We start from the raw sequence: 22,310 nt of genomic DNA, 5'->3' as shown, positions 1-22,310 counted from the left end.
GTGTGACCTTGGGCAAGTCCTTTATGCTCTGGGGGAAAGGGAGAGAGGGCTAAGGATGAGATGTTTGCAAACACCTCTTCAAACTTCAAAACCCTACCATCCTAAAAAGATTCAGATTCTCCCCCTCCAAAACCTCTAGAAGACTTCCTCTGTGTCCAGGAGGAAGCATAGCGATGCTCTACCAGCTTGTGCTGTTGGTACTGCTGATCTGGAAACCATAACATCTAGAGGCATGGAAGAGTTCATTTGTCCTTAGAACTTAAAGGGAATCCCAAGAGCTGGTACAATCCAGTATTTTGCAAATTAGGAGACTGAGGTCCAAAGAGAAAAAGGGTCTTGCCCAGTATGATCAGCTGGTTCTCCGGTGGTGGCTCCAGAACCCGAATGGAGAGCACTGGACTCCACGTCCAATGCTCCTTTGGCCATCCCACTCTGCTTTCCTCAGAAACCCTCTTGGCCTGTCACAGGCTCATGGAGACTTTCTGTCCCAGCTTCCCCTGAAAGAGGTAAAAATCCTAAAGCAATTCCAAAGGTTAACATCCTTTATGGCCTTAGGCCTCATAAAGCCCTTCTCCCTTTCCCACACATAAGTCCTGGAAGTTAACCTTCTGGCTTAAGCTGATGTGATGGCTGTGGGGCATCATGTTTAGCAGAGGAAGCTGGGTCAGGCATGGCGGTGAGGGCCCATCCCTCCCCAGTGCTCAGGTGGTTGGGAATAACAAGGAGTCTGGGCAGGGGATGCCCTAGTCTTCCTTCCAAACAAGTGTGGGACCAGAATCGCTCCCTTCTCTTGTCAACTGACAGTAGATAATCTCCCACTACCGGGGCTGCTGGGAACCCGCTCTCGCACGAAGAGTAAATTCTCCGTGATCTGTGTGAATGAAGAGGAGGAGTCTGGAAGTGGGAAAAATAAGTTGAGGAATAAAAACAACACTGGAGCCATAAGCAATCCAAAGCCGCTTGCTTACACGCTACATTCGTGATTAGAAAGGAGGGAGTCCGCCTTTCCAAACACTCAGGGCTCAGTCCGACATTTTAGCGATTGAGTCCGCTTTCCCTGAGCACACCCCGGCTGGGTGGGTGGGTGGGGGACAGGCCTGGAAGGGGGTGTGGGTGGTGGTGGGGGCGTTGACAGGGAGACGAGACTGTCCCTGGATGTAAACATCACCATGGAAACTCCACAAAGACTTGCCAGTATAGATTCTTTCCCCTTTATCCACCCTGCAAGGGTGAGAGGAGGAGCCTCCCCACCCCCCCACCTCCCGCCCCACGGGCCTACACCGTGCTCTCCATCACCCACTCGGAGCTGCCAAATGTTCCCCGGGCCCCCACCAGGTCACTCTCCTCAAAGGGCAAGAGCATGCCGTTGACAGAGAGGCTGCGCTTTGTCCAGATGTTCGAGACCCTCCGAGGGGGGCTGTAGCCACCCGGGGCGACCCCTCCGGCTGCCGCAGCCGCAGCGGCAAAGTCCCCCATGTCGAAGGAGTGGCTGCGCTTAGCCTTGCCCTCCAGGGGCAAGGGGAGCAGGCTCCTGGCCCGGGCCGCAGGCGGCCCCAGCAGCGGCTCTCGGTCCGAGTGGTGGCCCCTGGCCGATGTCCCAGACCCTCTCCCGCCCGGAGTCCTGGAGTCCAGCAGCTCCTCCTTTCTCTGACTCTTGAGGTCCAGGGAGGCAAAGGCCCCCATCAGGCGGTCAAGGTTGGGCTTGGGGCGGGGAGCAGGCGGGGGGAGCCTCCAGGGGCCCCGTCCCAACCCTGCGGCCTCCCCACTGCCCAGGGAGCTGGAGGAAGAGGAGTCGCTGCCTCGGGCCAGGCTGGCACTGAAGTGCACGAGCTCGTTGCGCACCACCACCTTGGGCGGCCCCGGCACGGGCGCCCCGCCGGGCGCGCTGGCCAGAGGGGGCGGCGGGGCCCCGTTGGTCTGCGAGTGCACGTTGCTGACCGCGGCAGCTGCCAGCTTGCCCGGGGCCTCCTGGTTGCAGACCTTGTAGCGCACCATGAGGATGACGATGAAGACCAGGAGTGTGGCCACGATGATGCCGCCGATGACCAGGATCATGGTGCCACCCAGGATCTGGCTGTGCATCGACTGGCACTGTGGGTAGTCAGCCTTGGTGAAGAACTGGGCGCAGCCCACGATGTTGGTGGCTGTGAGCGTCGTGGCCGTGTCGTCCCACATGGCCAGCACGCACAGGTCGTAGCCGGTTCCTGACACCAGGTTGTTGACCACGAAGGCCTTGTTGGAGGCTGGAATCATCCTGGGGTGGGTGGACGCAGAGGGGGAGGACGGTGAAGGTCAGCAGAGGTGGTAATAGAGAGAGTGACAAGGACAGGAGAGGCAGGGGGAGGGAGAGACAGACAAGGGGACACAGAGAGAATGAGGTGGAGCAGAGGAGAGAGGGACAGGTGAAGAGACAGGAAAAGGAAGGGAGGGCAGGTGACAGGAAGTGGACAGGAAATGGTGAAGGAGTCCAAGAGGTGGGAGGTGAGGGGTGCAGATAAGGAGCCAGAGAGGGACGGGGGGTGGGGGGTGGGGTGAAAAAGGCAGTGACAGAGTTTCGGGGGTAGAGGGGTCAGCGAGAGGTGCACACGCAGACCAGGTGTAGAAATACAAAGGTCAGGGGTGTGGAGGGTGGTTAAGAGATGGAGGTACAGAGAAGAAGGGGGACACCTCGGGGAAAGAGATGGGAAAGGAAACACGGGAGGGGCAGAGGGAGAGACACGGAGAGACAGAGAGGTTAAAGGCTGCAGAAGCAGAGACTAAACCAAGGGAGCCCCCTCCCCCAGCCTGACTCCATGGTTCCCTCAGACTCTGGGAGGTGGTGGGCGCCAGGCCCACCCTGGCCCTGCTCCAGCCCCCCGGGGACTCCACCCCTTTTTATGTCCTGGAGATTCATCCACACTGCCAGAGCCCCTCCCTGGGCCTACGTTGTGCAGGGAGAATGCTTGCTGCTGCAAACCAGATAGAAAGGGTCTAAGCAGAAGAGAACTGGAAGCGGGGAGAGGGTGTTGACAGAGGTGAGGGGCACCACGCGACGTTGAAGATGGGAAGGTGATTCTGCTTCCCAGAGAGAAGGGATGATTCCTCCGTCATGGGCATAGCGGGCCAGCCTCATCCAGAGAGGCCTGGAAAGAGATTCTCTGCTTGGGGAGGTCTGGACTGGTCCCTCGGCTCTGGGAGGCTCTGGTGGGGCAGCAGTGTCCCATGCTGGGGCCCGTCCACTCTCCTGGGCCTCTCCCACCTGGACCCTCCAGCAGCCTGGAGGTACACCCTGATCTCTAAGGCCCTGTCTGGGTATCAGGCCTTGTGACATCTCGGGAGACCATGCCTGTGTCACCCCATAAACACTCCTGCAGAGAGATTCACCTCGGCCTGGAGGGGCCACGTCCCTCTCTGCCTTTCCCACCGCCCCTCCTCCCAAAGGGCCCTCTGTTTTCCAGTCCCCTACTACTCAAGGGCTCCATCAGCACCCGTCAACCCCTCAAACCAGAGCCAGGCAGCTTAATTGAGATCTCAAATATGAAATACCGGAGCCTGAAAACTTCCACCAGGGGACTCCGCACGCAGGATCGGAGCTGACAGGCATTTATTGACATCCCGTCAGTGGGCAGCCCCAGAGGCCGTTGCCTCCCTCCTCATTCTCCCAGCCTGCTCTGCTGATGGGGAAGCCACAGGGGAGGAAACTTTGTCCCCAGCCCCACCCCTGGCCCATAGGTATAAGAGGTAGGGTGGTGGGGCTGGGGCTGGGGCTGCCGGGGCGGGGGGGGGGGGGGGGTGGGGGGTGGGAGGGAGAGTTGTGTAATTGCCAGGCCTACAGGCCAGCCCCTTGGGTCTGTCTGTTTCACCTGGGCATCACGGCAACCCTGTGAGGGTAGGGACTGGTGCTGTCATGACAGAGGAGGAATGGCCAAGACTCAGAGAGGTGAAGTGACTGGCCTGAAGTCACACAGCTAGGACTGCTAGGAGGGGCCACTGGCCTTTAACACTAGTTTCTAGGCCCATAGTCTGGGCTTGCTCCTTACCATGTGATAAACATGGGGGCATTTTTCCTCATCTCATTGAAAAGCCCACCCCAGCCTGTAGGCTGTCAGCCACCCCTTCCTTGGAGCAGCGCCCAGAACACCACCGGGGCTCACACTCCTCCTCCAATAGGATCTCTGGTCTACTGGGCCACCCACTGGGCAGAGCCCAAGGAGTCCTATGTGACCAGGGCCACACAGGCCCCTCTTCGCTTCCCCTCGAAGCTAATGATGTAAGTTGGAGAGGCAGGAGCTATATACACCCAGAACACAGACGACAGTAAGAGCCAACACTACGTGTCAACTGTAGGCCAGGCCCTATTTTCTGTCTATTAACTCCCTTAGTCCTACAGCAACTCTCCAAGGTGGCCACTCCTGCGATCCTTACTCTGCAGACAGGGAGGAAGAGGTGCTGAGGTAAGAGGCAAACATATACAGCTAGCATTTGGCTCCAAATTCGTGCCACCCAGCACCTTGCTGGGACATGAGTAATGTAAGAGCACGTCCATTCGAGGAGGGGATGGCCCAGCTCATTTACTGAACACCTGTTGTGTGACAGGGTTTCCGCATTCAGTATGGCATTCAACCTTTGCAACGATCCCAGGACACGGGGGATGGACCATGAGCCCAGAAATCCTATCGGAGTTTGGCTGTCTCCTCCTGGAAAGCAGACTACCACTACTGTTGATTAATAATAAAGAAAAAGAGGAGTTAATGCCGAGGGCTGGCTTACTATGTGCCAGGCACTGTTCTGAGATCTTTAAGGGGATTAATACTCATAATAACAATTGTCATCTCCATTAGACAGACAAGAACCAGAGGCACAGAAAGGTTAAGCGGCCTCCCCAAGGGCTCCCAGCTAGGAACTGACAGTGCTGGGATCTGAACCAGGCAGTTGGGCCTCAGGGCCCCCACTCCTGACTACTGAGCCATTCTGCCTCTCAGACACTGCCCTGTTTTCCTGAGGCCTCAGGGCAACTTTGTTTGGGCAGGACCCTGCCTGGCCTCTCCCCACCACCCCCCAGTCCCTGCTTCCCAAATCAGGCAAGATCAGAAGGTGATGAGGCCCCAAAGGGCTGTGTTGTTGACAGAGGTGCGATAGGGCGAGGCAGATCCTTGGCACCAGGGATGAGGGGTTGGGCTGGAAAAGCTTTGCACCTTAACTGGCCTGTCAGCAACAAGGCGGGAGGAAAGGGACTACCTTCCAGGATTAAGAGCAGGGAAGCAGCTCCTGGTTCCTGTGTGTGTGTGTGTGTGTGTGTGTGTGTGTGTGTCTACTTACAGGAGAGCCAGAGCCAGCTGGCTCCAAATAGCCTTGGCAGTCAAGTCCGCCTTTGCCAAAAAAACGGTAATTGCCGAACACTAACCTTGTGCCTGGAAGTCTGCGCACATTATCTCACTTAACCCTCCTGACAGCCCCCGGAGGGAGTCATTATCATCATTCCCAATTTAGGGAAGGGGGACGTTAAGCAGTTGTCGCTTCCCCTCCCTCGGGGGAGTGGTGGAAATGAGGCCAGATCTGGATCCTCGGGGACTCAGAGCCCACACTTCTAAGCAAGACTGCTTCCCACCCCAGGCAGTCAGGGAGATGAACTGCGCGAGAAAGTCATGTGAAATGGGTACTATTCAAACTCTAGTGACAGAACTGAACTCATCTCTGGCCCGGGTGGCCCTGTCTACCTGCTCATGCTCCATAATACAATCAACTGCCGATCCTCACGGTGAGAGGTGGAGAGCCTGGGTCCCCCTTCACTCCTGTCCATGCCCCACGGGCACTGTGGTGGCAGGTTCTCCTGGACTTCTCCCTTCCTTCCCTCTCCACACACACACACTTTTGCTTAGGTCCTACTATCTCTGGTGCGCCTGAATGCAGCAGCCTCCAAATGGCCTCCCTGCCTCCACCCGTGCTCCCTTAAAGTCCATGCTCAGCACCGCCATCCCCAGAGTGCTCCATCTGAAACAACTCTGGCCATGCCCCTTGCCCACTGAAACATTCTTCAAGGGCTGCCCATGACCTACAAGAGACAGGCCAAGCTCCCGAGCTGGGCTCCCAAACCGGACTGCCCATCACAGTCTTGTACTTCCGTTCACACACCCTCTGACTCTGCCCACGGTCTTTAGGAAAACACCTCGGAATCAGCTGGGTTCTTTAGGGGCAGAAGGCACACAGAGGGATATGTTACAAGGACCTCATTACAAAGGGGTAGATTTAGGGATGGGGGACCGCAAGGGAACATGTCATAACCCAGGGTTGATAGCAGCCAAGCTGTCACTCAATCTAGCCCTGAGCATATCAAGGGGAGGTCACCAGATCCAGGAAGGAGAAAGACCCGTGCAGGCCGGGCAGGGCTACTCTGTGTGTGGCCCACAGGTCCACGAACAGAGAGTACAGAAATTCAGAGTAAGCATTATGAAAGTTTTCTAGCAATTTGGCATCGGCGTGACATCCCTGTGCATGATCATTTTTTGTGATAACTTATTTCCATTACATTCTTATAAAAGCATTGGTCTCCAACAGATTGGGAAACAGCGCAAATCCCTCACTATGACTAGCTTGAGAGGGACTGATCCAGAGTAGGGATTCTCAGCCTCGGCACTGATGACACTTTGGGCCGAAAATTCTTTGTTGTCGGGGCTGTCGCGGGCACTGTAGGATGATTGCAGCATCCCTGGCCTCTACTGACTGGATATGAGTAGCATCTCCAGTTGTGACGACCAAAGATGTCTCCACACATTGCCAGATGTCCTCTGGGGCCGACACACTGGAATAGAAAATTTGGTTGAGGGACAGAGGCAGCCAGGGGCAACCTTACAGCACGGGGACCGGCCAAATAAGTATCCTCCTCTCCTCCCTCCTCCCCACCTTCTGCTGTTGCTCTCTTTGGCTGACCCCAACCAAAAGCTGGGGCTCGTGGCTGCACACTGGTCAGCCTTCCAGGGCACACAGCAGTATAGAAGAGGGGATCTGGAGAGGCCACGCACTACATCTGGCACAGCCATCAGGTCACAGCCCTCCTTGCACAAGACACATGCTGAAATCCTCATAGAAATCCTCATAGATTTCTCTCCATCACGGAAACCAGCGACATCTCTCTTAGCAGAAAACATGAATTGCTATTTTAAGTTAAGTTGCCCCAACACTTTAAATGTAACTAAGCTCGCGTGTTCTAAAGCACAATTTAAGGCTGCAGCCCCAAGCACTTACCCAGGAAAAACAAAACAGGAGTAAGTGGCTGCTCCTGGGTTGTTTTTCTTTTTCCCTATTAATATTCGTTTGGCATTCGTTCATTCAGCTTCATACTGCCAGACATATCTATAGCTGTTGTCTACAGCTGATGCTGGAGGCTTAGGAGGGAATCACAGGAGCATGCCGGTTATTCCACTATTTGCTGTCAGGTCTGTCTTCCTTTCACCTGTCCCCACTCTGTGTGGCAAGGAACTACATTTCCCAGGCTCCCTTGCCTGTTCCCAGGCTCCTTGGCCCCGGGGTTTCCAGGAGCACTTGGCCAATGGAGGCACTGGAAGGAGGGTGGGAGGAACAGGAGACGCCAGCTGTTTCTTCCTCTTTTTCTGCCTCTGGTGGTGGTTTCCCATCAGTTCCTGAGCCCGCTCTGTGATCCCAGCTCCTGGGGTTCTGGTTCATGCCAGATAGATTTGGATCTCAGGTTCTGGTCATTCCGTTTCCAGTGCTTCCCACCACTGGGTGGGGGTGGATGGGTGGTAGTAGCTGTAGCCAATCCCTGGGTGCCTCACTGTGCCCTGTTGTTGACACCCCTCCCCAGCAATTCCAACCCCTGTGTAGCCCAACCCCAGTACTGAATTCCCTCTTAGATCTAAAGCGTGCTTTATTCTTCTCAATAAATCCTGACTGAATCCTACGTGGCACAGGAGGTAACCTTTCCATGACGAGAATGTTCTGCCTGTTATCATTTTCCCCTTGCACTTTGGGAAAAGACCATCATGGCTTCCTGCTGGCGGCAGCACATCTTGGCCTAACCTCATGGAAACTCCAGCTTCGGGAAGCACTTTGCCACTTTCTCTGAGTGACTCCCCACTCCCCACATAAGCTGCCTTGACCCCTTCTTCTAGCAAGCCCCTCTTCCTGGAAATCGCCTATCTTTCTCCACCTGGTGACCACGGCCCTTGAGGCCTGACCCAGACGTCATGTCTGACCCCCCTCCCCCCCGAGAGCTGCCTCTGCCCTCCTCTCCCAGCACCCTCCCTGTATTCCTCCCTTAGAGCTCTTCCCTGGCTCCCTTGAGGCCAGGGGCCACGTCTTATGTCTTACTCACTTCTATCTCCACTGTCAATCATGGTATCTGGCCCAGAGTCACTGCTGAGTAAATATTCCCTACGGTTGAGTGAATGAAAGAGCTCTATGTTAAATGTTAAGGTCTAGACAAATGCGAGCGCATCTTATTTAAATATGACGGCTGGCTAATGGTGACTCTCAGACACCGGCTGGTCCTGCGGAGGTCTTTCCAGAGAGGCATTTTTCTATAGCCTTGAGGCTCACCGCGTGGCCTCCTGGCAACCTTTAGGGATCTGTATGGGTGTGTCAGTGCGGGCACGTGTGTGCGTGTGTGAAACAAAGTGTGTGGAACACGTCTGTGTGTCTCAGTACCATCTGAGAGCTGAGTGTGTATGTGTGTGTGGGGGGGGGGGGTGGGTGTTCACATATATATAGTACGTAAGGGGTTCTGGTCCCAGGCAATGTTAGTCACTGCTCTGCCCCTCTGTGGCCCAGGCCTCACCCCCTTCAGACACTCTTGCATGTCCCCTGACACTTCTGAGGTGACTCCCGTGTGACCTCTCCCAGAGTCACTTGCAGACCAGGCCTGCTCTTTCCTAACTGCTCCCGTTAAGGGCACTGGGGGCATCCGGGAATAAATAGGAGACACCCTGAGTCTCTGCCTGGGCCTCAGCGCAAAGCCTGCGAGCTGACTACCAGACCCACTCCCTCCTCCCTGGGCTCGCTCCGGACTACATTCCCCGTCTCCCTTGCAGTTAGGGGATTCCAAGTGGTACAATCTGGCAAACAGGATGTGTTCCCTGCCCCGAACCAGGCCTTAAACGAGAGGGACTGCCTGCCCCACACTCTCTTTCCTTTCTGCGGCCAGACTCGGGGTGTGGTGACCCAACCCGACCAGGCGGGTGACAGCAAGGCCCGAGGGGTGGTGGAAGCCGCTGCCCGCATCTCCAGGTGAAGAAGGCCTCCCGACTAACCTGGTTTACCGCCCTGGACTCTCAGGACAGCGAGACATCAACTTTGATTGCGTTTGAGGCTTTCTGTGTTTGCAGCCATTTGCAGCAGCCTTAGGCTCTCCTGACTAGTGCAGACTCTGCAGATGGGACAGGGAGGGCCTGGGGGGCTTGCTACCCGCGTACATGGGTGACGGCCCAGAGGGCTGAGTGTGTATGTGTGGAAGAGGAAGACACTGGTGCTGGTATCGACGCAAGAAACACAATCTCTGCTTTCTTGGAGTTGTCAGCAAATGCACCTCTTTTTATCTCCAGCCCCCAGCCCCTCAGCTCCCCCAGCACCACTTCTTTGCAGGTGCATGTCCCCTCATCCGTGATGCACCACGGCTGCCCGCTGAGCCCCAGCACTAATTTGGAGAAGCCACGTCAAGCTGCCTTACTCCACTTCCCCGGCTCTGCACCCTCATTACCCGGCTCTTCAGAGAAGCGCTAGCCTGCCAACCTCTCAGGCCGGCTGCGAGATCTCGGGGCACATGAAAGAGCCTCATTAAACTGAGGCAAGCGTCCCCGCTCCCCAGCCTCTCCTTCTTTCCGCAAGCCCCCAAAGGGGCCTGTTTGCATCCTGCACAAACCGCAAGGTGGAAAGGAGACCGGGCAGCTTCTATCCTGCATACAACTTACGGAGTACCTACCACGTGCTGGGCACTTGACAGGCACGGTCTCTTTGATTCTGTGTACGGGCACTCTCGGTGGGAATAATTATCCCCATGTTACAGATGAAGAGACTGAGGCTCAGGCATACGGGTCACCTGCTCAAGTGCACACCGCCGGAAAATGGCTGAGCCAGTGCTGTAAGCCCGGGTCGTCAGACCGCGGAGCATGAGCCTCCCTATACTGAATTACCTTGAACTGGACTGTGCAGAATCCGACTTTGGCAGGAAGTGAGTCTTAAGAGTCAGGCTAACTGACAGCAATAAAAAAAAAAATCGTGTATCGCTACCACGACAGCTTATATTTATCGAACACTTGCCGTATGTCAAACACTGTTCTGAGTATGCTACATACGTTTAATTCTAATGGCAACTCTGGGAGGGACGTGTACTATTATTATCCTCCATGTACAGATAAATAAATTGAAGTGCAGAGAAGTGACTTGCCCCAGGTCTCACAGAGGGAACATGTGCACCTAGCCAAGGCTTGAACTCAGCGCTCTCACATTACTTCATGATAGTAATGCTCATGATAGCCCTGAGAATTTCCTTTCACAATTATGCTCCCATTTTAGAGAAGGTAACTGAATTGCCCCGAGGTTGCACAGCTAATTAGAGGTGGAGGTGGGATTTCAGGGAGGGATGAGGGTTGTCTGGCTGCTTCCTTATGCTCCTGTAAGGTCTGAAGACTGTGAGGGAGCCATGTGGGTATCTGTGGGCAGTTTCCTCACAGAGGGAGCTGCCAGTACAAAGGCCCTGAGGCGGGAACAGTGAGGAAGCTGGCATGGCTGTAATAGAGTGGTGGGAGGGAAGAGTGATGGGAAATAAGGTCATCAAACTAGTAGCCAGGAGCGAGGTTCTGGAAGGCTCGCAAATACGTTCAGTGCTGTGTTCCAATCCCGAGTGTTGGCTGAGTGCCGGGGTCGAGAAGGATTCTGAGGCTGTGTTCAGATTCCGTGGGACAGAGTGGCATGGGGCAGGAAGGATCTGTGTCTCAGATTTGTTGTTTCTGGTCTAGGGATCAGAGAATAGTTACAGAGAATTTACTGGAAGTACCGATGCAAGTGGTGGCCACCCTTCTTCTGGTGTCTCATGCCAGACGCTGGTCTTCCCTAAATGCCTGGCCCTGAGTGATAGCAGGGGAAGGCACATGGCCGCTCTTTAGAATGGGATTATCATGGAGCTGGCGTGACTGGGTGAGGGCTCCAAGAATCAGAAGCCTCTTACCGACTTCTGACAAAGGCCAGGGGCCAGGGACCAGGCTCTGTCTCTGCCTTTCTGTCTTTGCCACTGCTGAGAACACAGGCCCCCCACCCCCTCCGGGTGCCCTGAGGCCCTCCACAAGTAAAGAAGCCACATTCAAGATTACTGAGATTCTGAGGCAAAGGCCCCCTGCTACCCATTCCCACCACCCTTGGGAGAGCAGGCAGGGTTGGGGATCAAAGCCCTTGTTTATTTGGCCTCTGGGTGAACTCTCTGGCTCTCCTCCCCCTGCCTCTTCTGAGACAGCAGCCAGAGGATCTTGTTATAAGCCAGTCAGATCAAGTCCTTCCTCTGCTCAATGCCCCCAGTGAGGCCTGTCTCATGTGTCAAAGTCCTGGCATGGCCCACAGGTCCCATGTGATCTGCAAGTCTCCTCTCTTATTTCCTCTCTTCCTACTCACCCTGATCACTCTGCACCAGGGCCTGGCCTCCCTGCTATTCCTTAAACCTGCCAAAGGTGCTCCTGCCTCAGGGCCTTTGCACTGGCCATTGACCTTACCTCAGTGCTCTTCCACCAGGTGTCTATATGCCCACTACCTCACCTCCTTCAATTCTGCTCCAATGTTACCTTCTCTGATCACCCATTTAACACCACAGGCTCTCCCTCGCCTCTGTCTTGGGTCCCCCATGCCCCTTACTCTGCTCCATTTTTACCCCAGTCCACTTTTATTGCCTGAGAGAAAGATGCTGTCATTGGCTTACTTACTATGCTTACTATTTTTTAATGTTCATTTATTTTGAGAGACAGAGAAAGCACGCATCAGTGGGGGAGGGGCAGAGAGAGAGAGAGAGAGAGAGACAGAGAATCCCAAGCAGGCTCCACACTGTCAGTGCAGAGCCCAACGTGGGGCTCGAACTCACAAACCATGAAATCATGACCTGAGCCGAAATCAAGAGTCATATACCTAACCAGCTGAGTCACCCAGGCGCCCCTTCCTATGCTTTCTCTTAATTACCTTTTCTCTCCTTCCAGTAGAATCTCAGCTCTCCTTCTGGAGACCAGGGTTTTTGTTTTTTTTTTTTTTCTGCCTCTTTTGTTCACTGATATTTCCCCAGCCTTTAGAACAACACTTGGCACAAAGTCAGCCCTTAAAAACATTTGTTGGGCAGGTGAAGGAAATGCATGTTCTATATTTGCACCACCAAAGAGTAGCTACATGTGGCTATTTAAATGTAACTTCAAATTAGTTAAAATGGAATCAGACAAAAAAATTCAGGTCCCCAGTCACGCTAGTCACGTGTGGCTAGAGGCTGCCACACCGGACAGGGCAGTAGGATGCTGCTCTTCCAGAGCATGCTGGACAGCTTTGTTACGTGCTCCAGCAGGAGACAGGTGCTTTCCGGCATGAGCCCTGGCACCCCAAACGGATGGGGCCAGCCCAGGGAACGCTGTCCGGTTCAGAGGCCACTCCTAAAGGTTTCAATAGAATGCCTGTGTTTCTCTTTCTCCCCACAAGCTCTCTCGGTGACGTTGGAAAGCTTCATCCCTTCTTTCTGGTTTTTCCAGCTTTTCTTGACTCCTCTGACCTCAGGGTTTACTGGGATCCTTCTGGGGTTTCCCTGGGCCGGGCTCAAGCTCGTGTGCTCCCAGAGTGCTCTCTTTGCCTTTGCCTCGCCAAACTGAAGTTTGAGGCCCCCCCACTCTGGTCCTCTGTTTCTACATTGTTGTTCCTGTTTTTCCACTTTCTGCCTGTTAGTTACAGTTCTGTTGCATAAGTCTCTATTAAGAAAAATCCCTGATAAATCCAATCCCGACGATAGATGTCACCCCTCCCAGGAATACCTACCATTAGAAAGAAAGAGAAGCTTCAGAGGCAGCCGAGGGCAGTGGTGATGAGCAGACCCTGGAGCCAGCCTGCTGGGTTCAAATGCTGGCTCGGCCGTTTCCCAGCTGTAATAACTTACCGTGGGCAATTTCTTAACCTGTCTGTGCCTTAGTTTCCTAAAAATACCCCATTTCTGTAAAATGGGGCATTTATAAGCCCTGCTTTATAGGGTTGCTATAAGGTTTAACGAGTCATGATTCACAAAGAACCTAGGTTGGTGTCTGGCACAGAGTAAGCTCCTCTTGAGGGATTGTTATATAAAGGAGTTGGTGATGCTGAACCAAAAGAAACGTATCTCTGACGGTGGAAATGCAGGCCTCGGGGATTTGTGCCTAACAAACCTCACACAAGCTAGGAAGCTGAAGACCTGGGCTGTGCCTGGGTCCTGGCTGGGTTGGCAGGGAGGCATCGTGCCTGCAACACTCACTGCAGGACATGTGCCCCCACCCACCACGTGACTCCAAGAGTGTTTTCCAGAAGACAGGTGGTGACAAGTGTTAGTTAAACCCTGGCTGAGTGATTGCAGAGATGGCCGGAAATCAGGCCAAAGTGAGCCAAGCTCCAGCAGGCTGCCTCTTCACTCCCCTCCCCAGAGGAAGGGCTTACCTGGTGACAGGTGAGGGTCTGACCCGGGGGAGGCCCTTCCTTTGCTCTCTGACTCGGGAAGTGTGGCAGATCTGGCTGCCTGTCAGGGTATGGGAAATCGCCAGGCCCCGGGTTTGGCTGAGACTACAGTGTCACTGGGGGAGGCTGGCCCTGCTCCATGGTGCTCTTCCTCTTGGAGGGGTTAAAGTGCTGATACTGGGTCATCAGGGTTCAAAGCCAAGCACCATCACTTACTGACTGTGTGACCTTGGGCAAGCCGCTCAACCTCTCCGTAAAGAGGGAGGTTTATAGTTCAACAGGGTTGCTATGAGGACTAAAGAGTCAGCACCTGTGCTCTGACCAGTGCCGGGTCCATAGTATGCTAGTTGGTACCTGAGGAGTCATCTGGTCTCAATGGGGATGGAGAGATCAAGTTCCAGCCAGCTAGGCAGCATGCAGCCCAACTCAGAGGCAGCCATCTGAGACCTGATGGTCTGTCTCCATGTGGCCGCTAGCCCAGCTTGGTGACTCACCTACGTCTGCTGGTCTTTCCAGCCTCCCCTGCCGTCTCCACACACAGACCTCAGGAGCGCTGCTGGAGAGGGGCATGGGTCCCTCTGCAACAGACTATTCTGGCTATCAGCACTGTGCTTGCCACTCCGCAGGGGCAGGCTAGGCAGCCCCTCCAGCTTCTCACAACCCTGAGGGGAGGAGAGTCCTGGCCCACGTTGGGCCTTCTTCCTATGGGCCCCAAGACACCCCCCTGGGAACACTCAGAACAAGGCGTTATTTACTTATTTTGTGTGGACACATCAGTGCTCCTCAAACTGGGCTTTGCTCTCCCATCCCACATTGAGCTTTTTGCCTCTGCAGAATTAACATTCCCATTCCTTCCAATTTCCTCAGGGCTCCAGGTTCCACGTACAACGCGGCTGCTCCCCTCCAGTAGCATGCCAGGGTGGGTTTGGCCCTTCTCTCTGGGGCGGTCTGAGCACAGAGAACGGAGTCAGACCCCACCTTCCCCCAATGGGACATCCTACTTCTCTTGAGCCTCTTCCCATTCCCACTCAAGATTGCATCAGAGTTTCTGGAAGCTACATCCCATCTGTGGCTCCGCACGGTCAATGGAAACGCTCTGTGATTTCCCCCAGGCTGCTATTAAGCCATGTTGTTCCATTCTGTTCCCTGGAAGCAGTGTTTCTACGATTGCAGACTTGTTTCTACCACCGCAGCCGACCCAGCAAGCTCTCCCACCCGTGTCGGGCCTCTCTCTCTGGGTCTTTAGTTTCTCTCCGTCTCTCTTGATCCAGGTCTCTGTGGATGGGGGACTTCTCCCTGTATTTACTTGTCCTTCGCTCCCAGCCCCCAAGGACTGGGTTGGCATGTCTCAGAGGAAAAAGCGTGGGTTTCAGAATCAGACAGAAATCTCTCTTTGAGGGCCGGTTCTGCCCCCAACCGTGGGACTCCGGATCACTTTCTCCTTCCGAACCTCTTCGCTCATGTGTGAAATGAGGATAGCAGGACAACCTCTTGTGTGGGTATGAAAAATGAAATGCAGTGGAGATAAGCATGGCTGCCCCCTCCCAAGGCGGCCGGTTACCCCCGTGAAGATGACGATGATAGTTGCCTTTCATCTCCTTGAGGAGCTGAGAAAGCTTGTTCACTAACAATTCATCACTTACAGAAAAAACGCAGAAGGTGTCAGACCAATTACACCTCACTGTAAACACAGGAGTGTTCAAACCGAAGATTCCCCACCAGCTGCGTCCAAAATGCACCGGAAAAGCTAACTGGCAGACCCAGGTCAGTGCCACCCAGTGATGTCCCTGATCAGTTCCCCGCATTGGCAGATCCATAATTTCACGGTGGCGCCACCCAGCGGCAAAGTCACCCGTGGCACCAGCCTTCTTAAAAATGTTATCACAGCGGGGCACCTGGGTGGCTCAGTTAGTTAAGCGTCTGACTTCAGCTCAGGTCATGATCTTCTGGTTTGTGGGTTCAAGCCCTGCGTTGGGCTCTGTGCTGACAGCTCAGAACCTGGAGCCTGCTTTGGATTCTGTGTCTCCCTCTCTGTCTCTGCCCTTCCCCTGCTCACGCTCTCTCTCTCTCTCAAAAATAAATAAACATTTAAAAAATGTTATCACAGTACTTGCTTCAGCTGCATGTATACTAAAGTTGGAATGATACACAGATTAGTGAAGCCCTTGCACAAGGATGACGCGAAAATTCATGACGCATTCCATATCTTTCTGAAATTCTGCCCCACGCTACACCGTAAGTGAACCTTGAGGACATTCCGCTCAGGGCAATAAGCCAGATACAAAAGGACCAAAATGGCACAATTCCACTTATACGAAGTTCTGAGAGTGGGGGGAGACAAGAAGTAGAAGGGTGGCTGGGGGGAAGGGAAAGGGGAGCTGGTGTTTGATGGATGCGGAGTTACGGTCCGGAATACGGAAAGTTGGGGGATGGGCGGCGGCAGCACAAGTGTGGATGCATTTCATGCCACCGAACTGCACGCTGAAAATGGCTAAAATAGTCAATTTCACGTTACGCATATTTTGGCACAATAAAATCAGTGCCCCCCTTCCCCCTGCAAAATGCCATCACAAAGCAAATTCTGCCAGGAGGGTAGGAGGGAGAGAGGTTGTCGGAAATATAGTTGCCATGTCAGTATGGCTGACACACACTCGGGGGGACAGTCACCGTCTGCAGGGCTGTCTTGGCTCCAGTGTCCACGGGCTTGGTTGCCCTGACAGATCAGGGATGGTGGGCGGCATTTTGGGGAGAGGGGCCTGGGGCCATCTGTTGGCACTTCTGTATCTGTCCTAATGGTGGAAGAACAGGGAAGTTCCAGAACAGAACCTGGCCTCAACCAGATGTGTGACAGGGGTTGCGGAAGGAAACACACAGTGGTCCACAGTATCTGCTGTGGGGTCAGTTGGGTGTGGGTTCATGTCCCGCTCTGCCACTGATTCGCTGTGTGACTCTAGGCAGACTGTGTGACCCCCTCTGCCTGGGTTAAATAGGAATGTGAGTACCTGCTTGGTAGGATATTGTCAGGATTAAATGAGGTAAAGTGTGTTCGGTGCTGGGCAGGATGCCTGAACAGTAAACACGAGGTTTTGTTTCGATGACAGCGCTGAAGTCAACGCTGACCCTTGATAGAAGAAATCAAGATGATGTGAAACCCTCAGTTATTTCATGGATGAGTTCTGGGGTCCTGCCTTTCCCCCCAGTAATAATCCCCTCTCTGTGTCAGATGTGAAGCTCCCCGAGGAAGGGAACTGTATCAATCCCGAGGTCGAACCTGTGCTATGTGGAAGAAAGAAAGCTCACTGGCCATGCAATGTATGTACGCCTCTTCACAGCACATCTCCGAACCGCACTCGGTTTTCTTGCTTGCAAAATGGGTTAATAATAGCGATCGTACGGTATCTTTGTGAAAATAAAATACAATATTTGTTCAGTACTGGGTACAGTGCTTGGAACACGTATGTGTAATAAAAATGCTCGGATTTGCCGTCTGAAGATCAGGTTCCATTTCTGGCCTCGCCGTCGGCTAGCTGAGCCATCGGGAACAAGGAGATCCCGCTCCTGAGAATCTCCGCTTTCTTGTCTGTCACATGGGAACGATACTACTGCAACTGGTCTGTTGGGAAAACCCAGGAAGACGTGTCTCCTCTGACGCAGCATGTTAAGTGGTAAGGTGGTCACGGATGTGAGGTGGTGTTTTTTATAACAGGGACACTCAGCACCGGTGCACGAATCAGTGATCTGGAGACTGTCTGGTGCTTCCTTAAGGGCTGCTCTGAGCTGCATGCCTGGAAGCCGGACCCCACGACCAAGTGGTGTGCCAGACACCTGGCTGGCCAGGCATCATTCTGCTGCGGCCTCGTCCTGCAGAGAGATGTCCTTTCCAGCCGGTGGGCGGAGGGAGCCCGCTCAGCACTTCTCCCGGCTGTGTTTCTGCTGATCCTCCCCCGGACACCTCTGCCCCTTACAAGCAGGCTGGCCGGGAAGGAATTAAACAGGGGTAGGGAGAGAATGACCTCTGGAGTCAGATCTTGACGCAGTGCGGAGGCTACTCTGCGCAGCCGAGCGGGAGGCGGGGTGGGGGAACAGAGCTGTCCCCCGCCATCAAATAGCCTCAGGTCCAGACTGCGTGGACAAGGCTCTAACCCTGGCTTTGCCATGGACTTGCTGTGGGGCCTTGGGCAAGGCACTTTTCTTCTCTGCGCTTCAATGTCCAATTCTGACATTTTAGAACTCTACAAGAATATCACCAGAAGAGGGTGACCGGAGCCAGGCAGAGCAGGAGGAGGGTGGGTGGGGTACGGCCAGCAAAAAGGGGCGGGAGCTCGGGCACCGCGTTCCCAACCATGAGCGCACAGAGGATTTGGCACGGGAGCGATCCGGGCCGTGAGCTTGACTTCTGACTCCCGACGTACTGGCCGCCTAATCTTTACTCCTGTTACTTCACTTCCCAGAACTTCAGGCTTCTTGCTCATAAAGGCAGTTTGCAAATCTAATTTGCAGAGCCACATAAGGATTAGAAATAGTATGTGCAAAACACTGGCATGCAATATGTACTCACTACATCATGTATAAATATAGTGAACGCTTACCTACTTTATCATGTCTATCATCTCTCCCTGTCTGTCTGTCTGTCTACTGATCTTTGGCAGCAGCAACATCTTTTTCATAGAGAACACTAACACCACCTAACCCATCTCCAGGCAGGAGCTCTTGTAGTGGCAGAAGGTGAAATGTCTGGGGGCACCAGTAGGTCATCTTGGGGGCCAGGGTCTCGGCGCTGAGAAGATGAACCTTACTGTGGAATTTATTCATTAGCCAGAAGCTCTCAGGTGAGGCCGGCCTGGTCTAGAGGTGCCCCGTCCTGGTTCTAACTGGGATTACCTAAAAGCAGCAGTATTTACTTTTTTAAGTTTATTTATTTTGAGAAAGAAAGAGAGCACGAGCGAGTGGAGGAGGGGCAGAGAGAGAGAGGGAGAGAGAATTCCAAGCAGCTCTGCACAATCAGTGCAGAGCCTGAGGCAGGCCTCAATCCCACCCATCGTGAGATCATGACCTGAGCCAAAATCAAGAGTCGGATGCCCAACCAACTGAGCCACCCAGGTGTCCCTAAAAGCAGCAATATTATTACCTTCTCCATCCCCACCCCTCCCCGGGCCTGGGACAGCAGCTCCTGTGCTGACAATGAGCACAGAACAGAGCCACTAAATGCACTTTGGTGTCCCTGCAGGATGGCCATGTGGGTCTGCGATCTCATATGGGAGTAATCACGTGAGTCAATTGGGTGTGAGTACATCACAGACTTCCGTCTGTAATTTTCTGGGAGTCTCTCCAGCACTGTTTGTTGGGGTGTATGGGTCTGAAGGTCCAGGAACTGGCTTGCCTTCCTCCCTCACCTGGTCCAGCTGTGGAGAGGCCAGGCTGGGCTGCCGATGGGGCAAGGCTGATGAGGACCCTTCCTTTCCTTCTTCCACACATACAGGTAGGATGGAAAATGAAGCTCTGGGGAGCTCTGCGGGGAGGGGTAGCCGTGTAAGTGTGTGTCTGTTGGCCAGTGTGTGTGTGAGTGTGTGTCCACTGGCCAGTGTGGAAGCACCCTCAGTGTGTGAGCAGAGAGGAGAGGAGGGTGCTAGCTTGAGCCTGTGAGCACATGTGAGCATTTATTTATTTATTTTTGAGAAAGAGAGCGAGAAGGAAAGGGGCAGAGAGAGAGGGAGACACAGAATGTGAAGCAGGCTCCAGGCTCTGAGCTGTCAGCACACAGCCCGATGCGGGGCTCGAACTCATGAGCTTTGAGATCGTGACCTGAGCCGAAGTCAGAGTCTTACCTAACTGAACCACGCAGGCGCCCCACCTGTGAGCTTTGAAGTGAGGCGGCCCTTTGAATGAGTCAGAGCATTTGAGACGGTGTCCTTGAGGGGGCCTGTAAGGCTCCCGTCATCTGACCCCGCTCCCTTCCTGCCCCATCTCCTGGACTCTGCCCCTCACTCCCCCACTGCAGCCACCCAGGACCCTCACTGCTCCTCAGAGGTGCTCTGGCCTGGGGGTCTGGCCCTGGCTGTTCCCTCTGCCTGGAACTCACTTCCTGCAGACCTCCGCTTGGCTCACCTCCTTCAAGCCTCTGCCAGGGAGGCCTGCTCCAGCTGCCCTAAGACTGCAAGTTGGCCACTGCCGCCAGCCCCTTACCCTGCTCTGCTCTGCCTGCACAGCACGCGTTGTCTCCCTCTACCTATATAATGAACTTGTGTACTTGTGTTGGTTGCCCGCTTCCCCCAGGAGGACAAGGATCTTGTGTTGTTTTGTTCACTGATGCCTCCCAAGCACCCAGAATGGAAGCATTTATATCCTGGCATATTTGCCTCCGGTTTCTCATTTGTAACATAGGGACGATAATAGAAAGCTCTCCACTTCATAGGGCTGTCGGGCAGATTAAATGAATGAATACCTAAAAGCACTGAGAACAGGACTTGGCGCATAGTTCAGTGCATGTTGGCTATTATTATTATACTCCTTCACGGCGCGGAGTCAGAATGCAACGAGCGATCCAGGCGAAGGAGCCGGCACGGTGGCGGCCACCAGGTGAAGGTGCTCCCTAAACACCTCTTGCTGTACGCCCAGCCACCTTGTAAGAGTTCCCTGATCTCCCACACCCCTGGAACCCATATTATCGGACCCCCTCTGGGTTAGGAAGTCAGTTATCAGTATATTCATCACCTTTTTTTAAGTTTATTTATTTATCTGAGAGAGAGAGAGAGAGAGAGAGAGAGCGCACATGCATGCATAAGTGGGGGAGGGGCAGAGAGAGAGAAAGAGAGAGAATCCCAAGCAGGCTCTGCACTGTCAGCACAGAGCCCCATTCAGGGCTCAAACTAACGAACCGCGAGATCATGACCTGAGCGGGAATCAGATGCTCAACTGACTGAGCCCCCCCCCCCCCACACTTCCTGCTTTTTTAAAAAATCAAGACAGGAAGCAAGGAAGCCCCAGCCTGCCCACCCTGGACTGCCAGCTCCCGACCTTATAGGTAGTTAGCAGAATGTGGCGGGCAAGCACGTCCTCTGATGGGTGTGAGTGCAGTTCAGACCACGCGGAACCCCATCTCTGGCCCAGGAGTTGGATTCCTGGATTCTTTTTCCAGTCCTGCAACCCCTAAGTCCAGTATGACCCGGGGCAAGTCCTGTCCCAGATGGGACTCTGGTCTTCCTGGGCACAGAGAAGGGTTACGGTTAGATCAGTCTTTTCAGGCTGGTCCATTCATCCAAGAAATGTCTGCGGAGCACCTGTTATATGCCAGCGCTGCTGGAGGCAGTGGGGATACAGCACTGGGGATACAAGTCCCTGCCTCGCGGAGTTGACATTCTGGGCAGCGTCCAGAATGTCAGAAAATAAATAATAAACATAATTGGCAAATGAATATGTTATAAAGTGGACCATGCTATGGCAAAAAGGAAAAGCCTATTGGGTTAAAAGAAAGTAAGGGACGCCTGGGAGGCTCATTCAGTTAAGCGTCCAGCATCGGCTCAGGTCATGATCTCACGGTTCGTGAGTTCAAGCCCTGCATCAGACTCCGTGCTGACAGTGTAGCACCTGGAGCGTGCTTCGGATTCTGTGTCTCCCCCTCTGTGTCACTCACCCACTCACACTCTGTCTCTGTGGGGAGGTGGTCAGGAAGACCTCTTAAGAAGGTCGTATTTGCAGTGAGGGACATCTTACATTCTAGGAACCCATGAGTCTCAGTGATTCTCGGCACTTCTGCATTCCAGAGAGAGCACTGTTTGGGATCCCTGGAGTCCCCCGTTTCTGAACACACTGCTCCCCAGCTTGCCCAGTGGGTGACGAGGCCAGAAGACAGATCAGCCAAATTCCCAAGAACGATGAGTGATTTATCACTGTCTTGATTCACATTCGGATATTTTATGGCTCCTGTGGCTCTGACGGAATAAATATGACCTTTTATTCTTCACTTTGCTTAAGACTCAAGGTCAACAGCCCAACTGTGATCCACTGGCTGCTCCCTCCACCGGATGTCCGTGAGCCAGGGAGCCCTGTGGCTGTCAGAGATTCATGGCACCATCCTCCAGCCCCGCACCCCTGCCTGCCCCTTGGCACTGGTTCTGGGCTTCACCCGGCCGGGAAGGCAGTGGCCACCGTGGCTCTGAGGGATGATGGCTCATTAAGGGTAGAGACCAAGCCATAAATCTCCTCCCTCTCTCCTGAGTACATCCCATCACTAGGGTTGAACCCGTGACCCGCGTTTCATTTCAGTCCTGGGAGGAGGCAGCCATGGGGAGGCCGATCGGCCACGGTTCAAATGGCAAGCCATAAATTAAAACGCCCCAGGGCCCGGCCATCACTTTGTGCAGTGTGGAGAAGAGGCGGAAGTCACACACGCCTCAGCTCGCAGGCCTCACACAGAATCCTCCAGGCCCTTTCTGCGGGCCTCCTTCTGCTTTCACAGAAGCTATGGTTTTGTTTGTGAGACGTCACCGGCACTGCCTGGAAGTTCTGCCACCTGCCCAGCTGAGACCCCTCCCTAAGGCACCCACTTGCTTTCCCATGTTTGGGTGGCTGGGATGTGTTGGCCTGGCTCACACTTCCCCTTTCTCCTCGTGGTGGTTCCGAGGGAGAGCGGGCTGATGGTTCTGGGTTTGTTAATAGAGTAGGTGGCTGGG

The 22,310-nt window shown here is 54.1% G+C and overlaps 1 protein-coding gene and 1 pseudogene across 1 annotated transcript in view; one reads left to right on the top strand and one right to left on the bottom strand.

Moving 5' to 3' along the window:
• Nucleotides 1-946: 946 nt before the first annotated feature.
• Nucleotides 947-22,310, bottom strand: part of LRFN2 (leucine rich repeat and fibronectin type III domain containing 2) — a 179,086-nt gene continuing 157,722 nt past the window's right edge. The window contains exon 3 of the mRNA XM_027057814.2: nucleotides 947-2,254. Within this exon, the coding sequence (XP_026913615.1) occupies nucleotides 1,276-2,254 (979 nt within the window). The 3' untranslated portion in view covers nucleotides 947-1,275. The remainder of the gene's footprint in view (nucleotides 2,255-22,310) is intronic.
• LOC113598961 (uncharacterized) lies at nucleotides 15,752-15,851 on the top strand (annotated as a pseudogene).

This window comes from Acinonyx jubatus, chromosome B2 (genome assembly GCF_027475565.1).
Source record: "Acinonyx jubatus isolate Ajub_Pintada_27869175 chromosome B2, VMU_Ajub_asm_v1.0, whole genome shotgun sequence".
Lineage (NCBI taxonomy): Eukaryota > Metazoa > Chordata > Mammalia > Carnivora > Felidae > Acinonyx > Acinonyx jubatus.
This window is presented reverse-complemented; position numbering and strand designations above follow the sequence as displayed.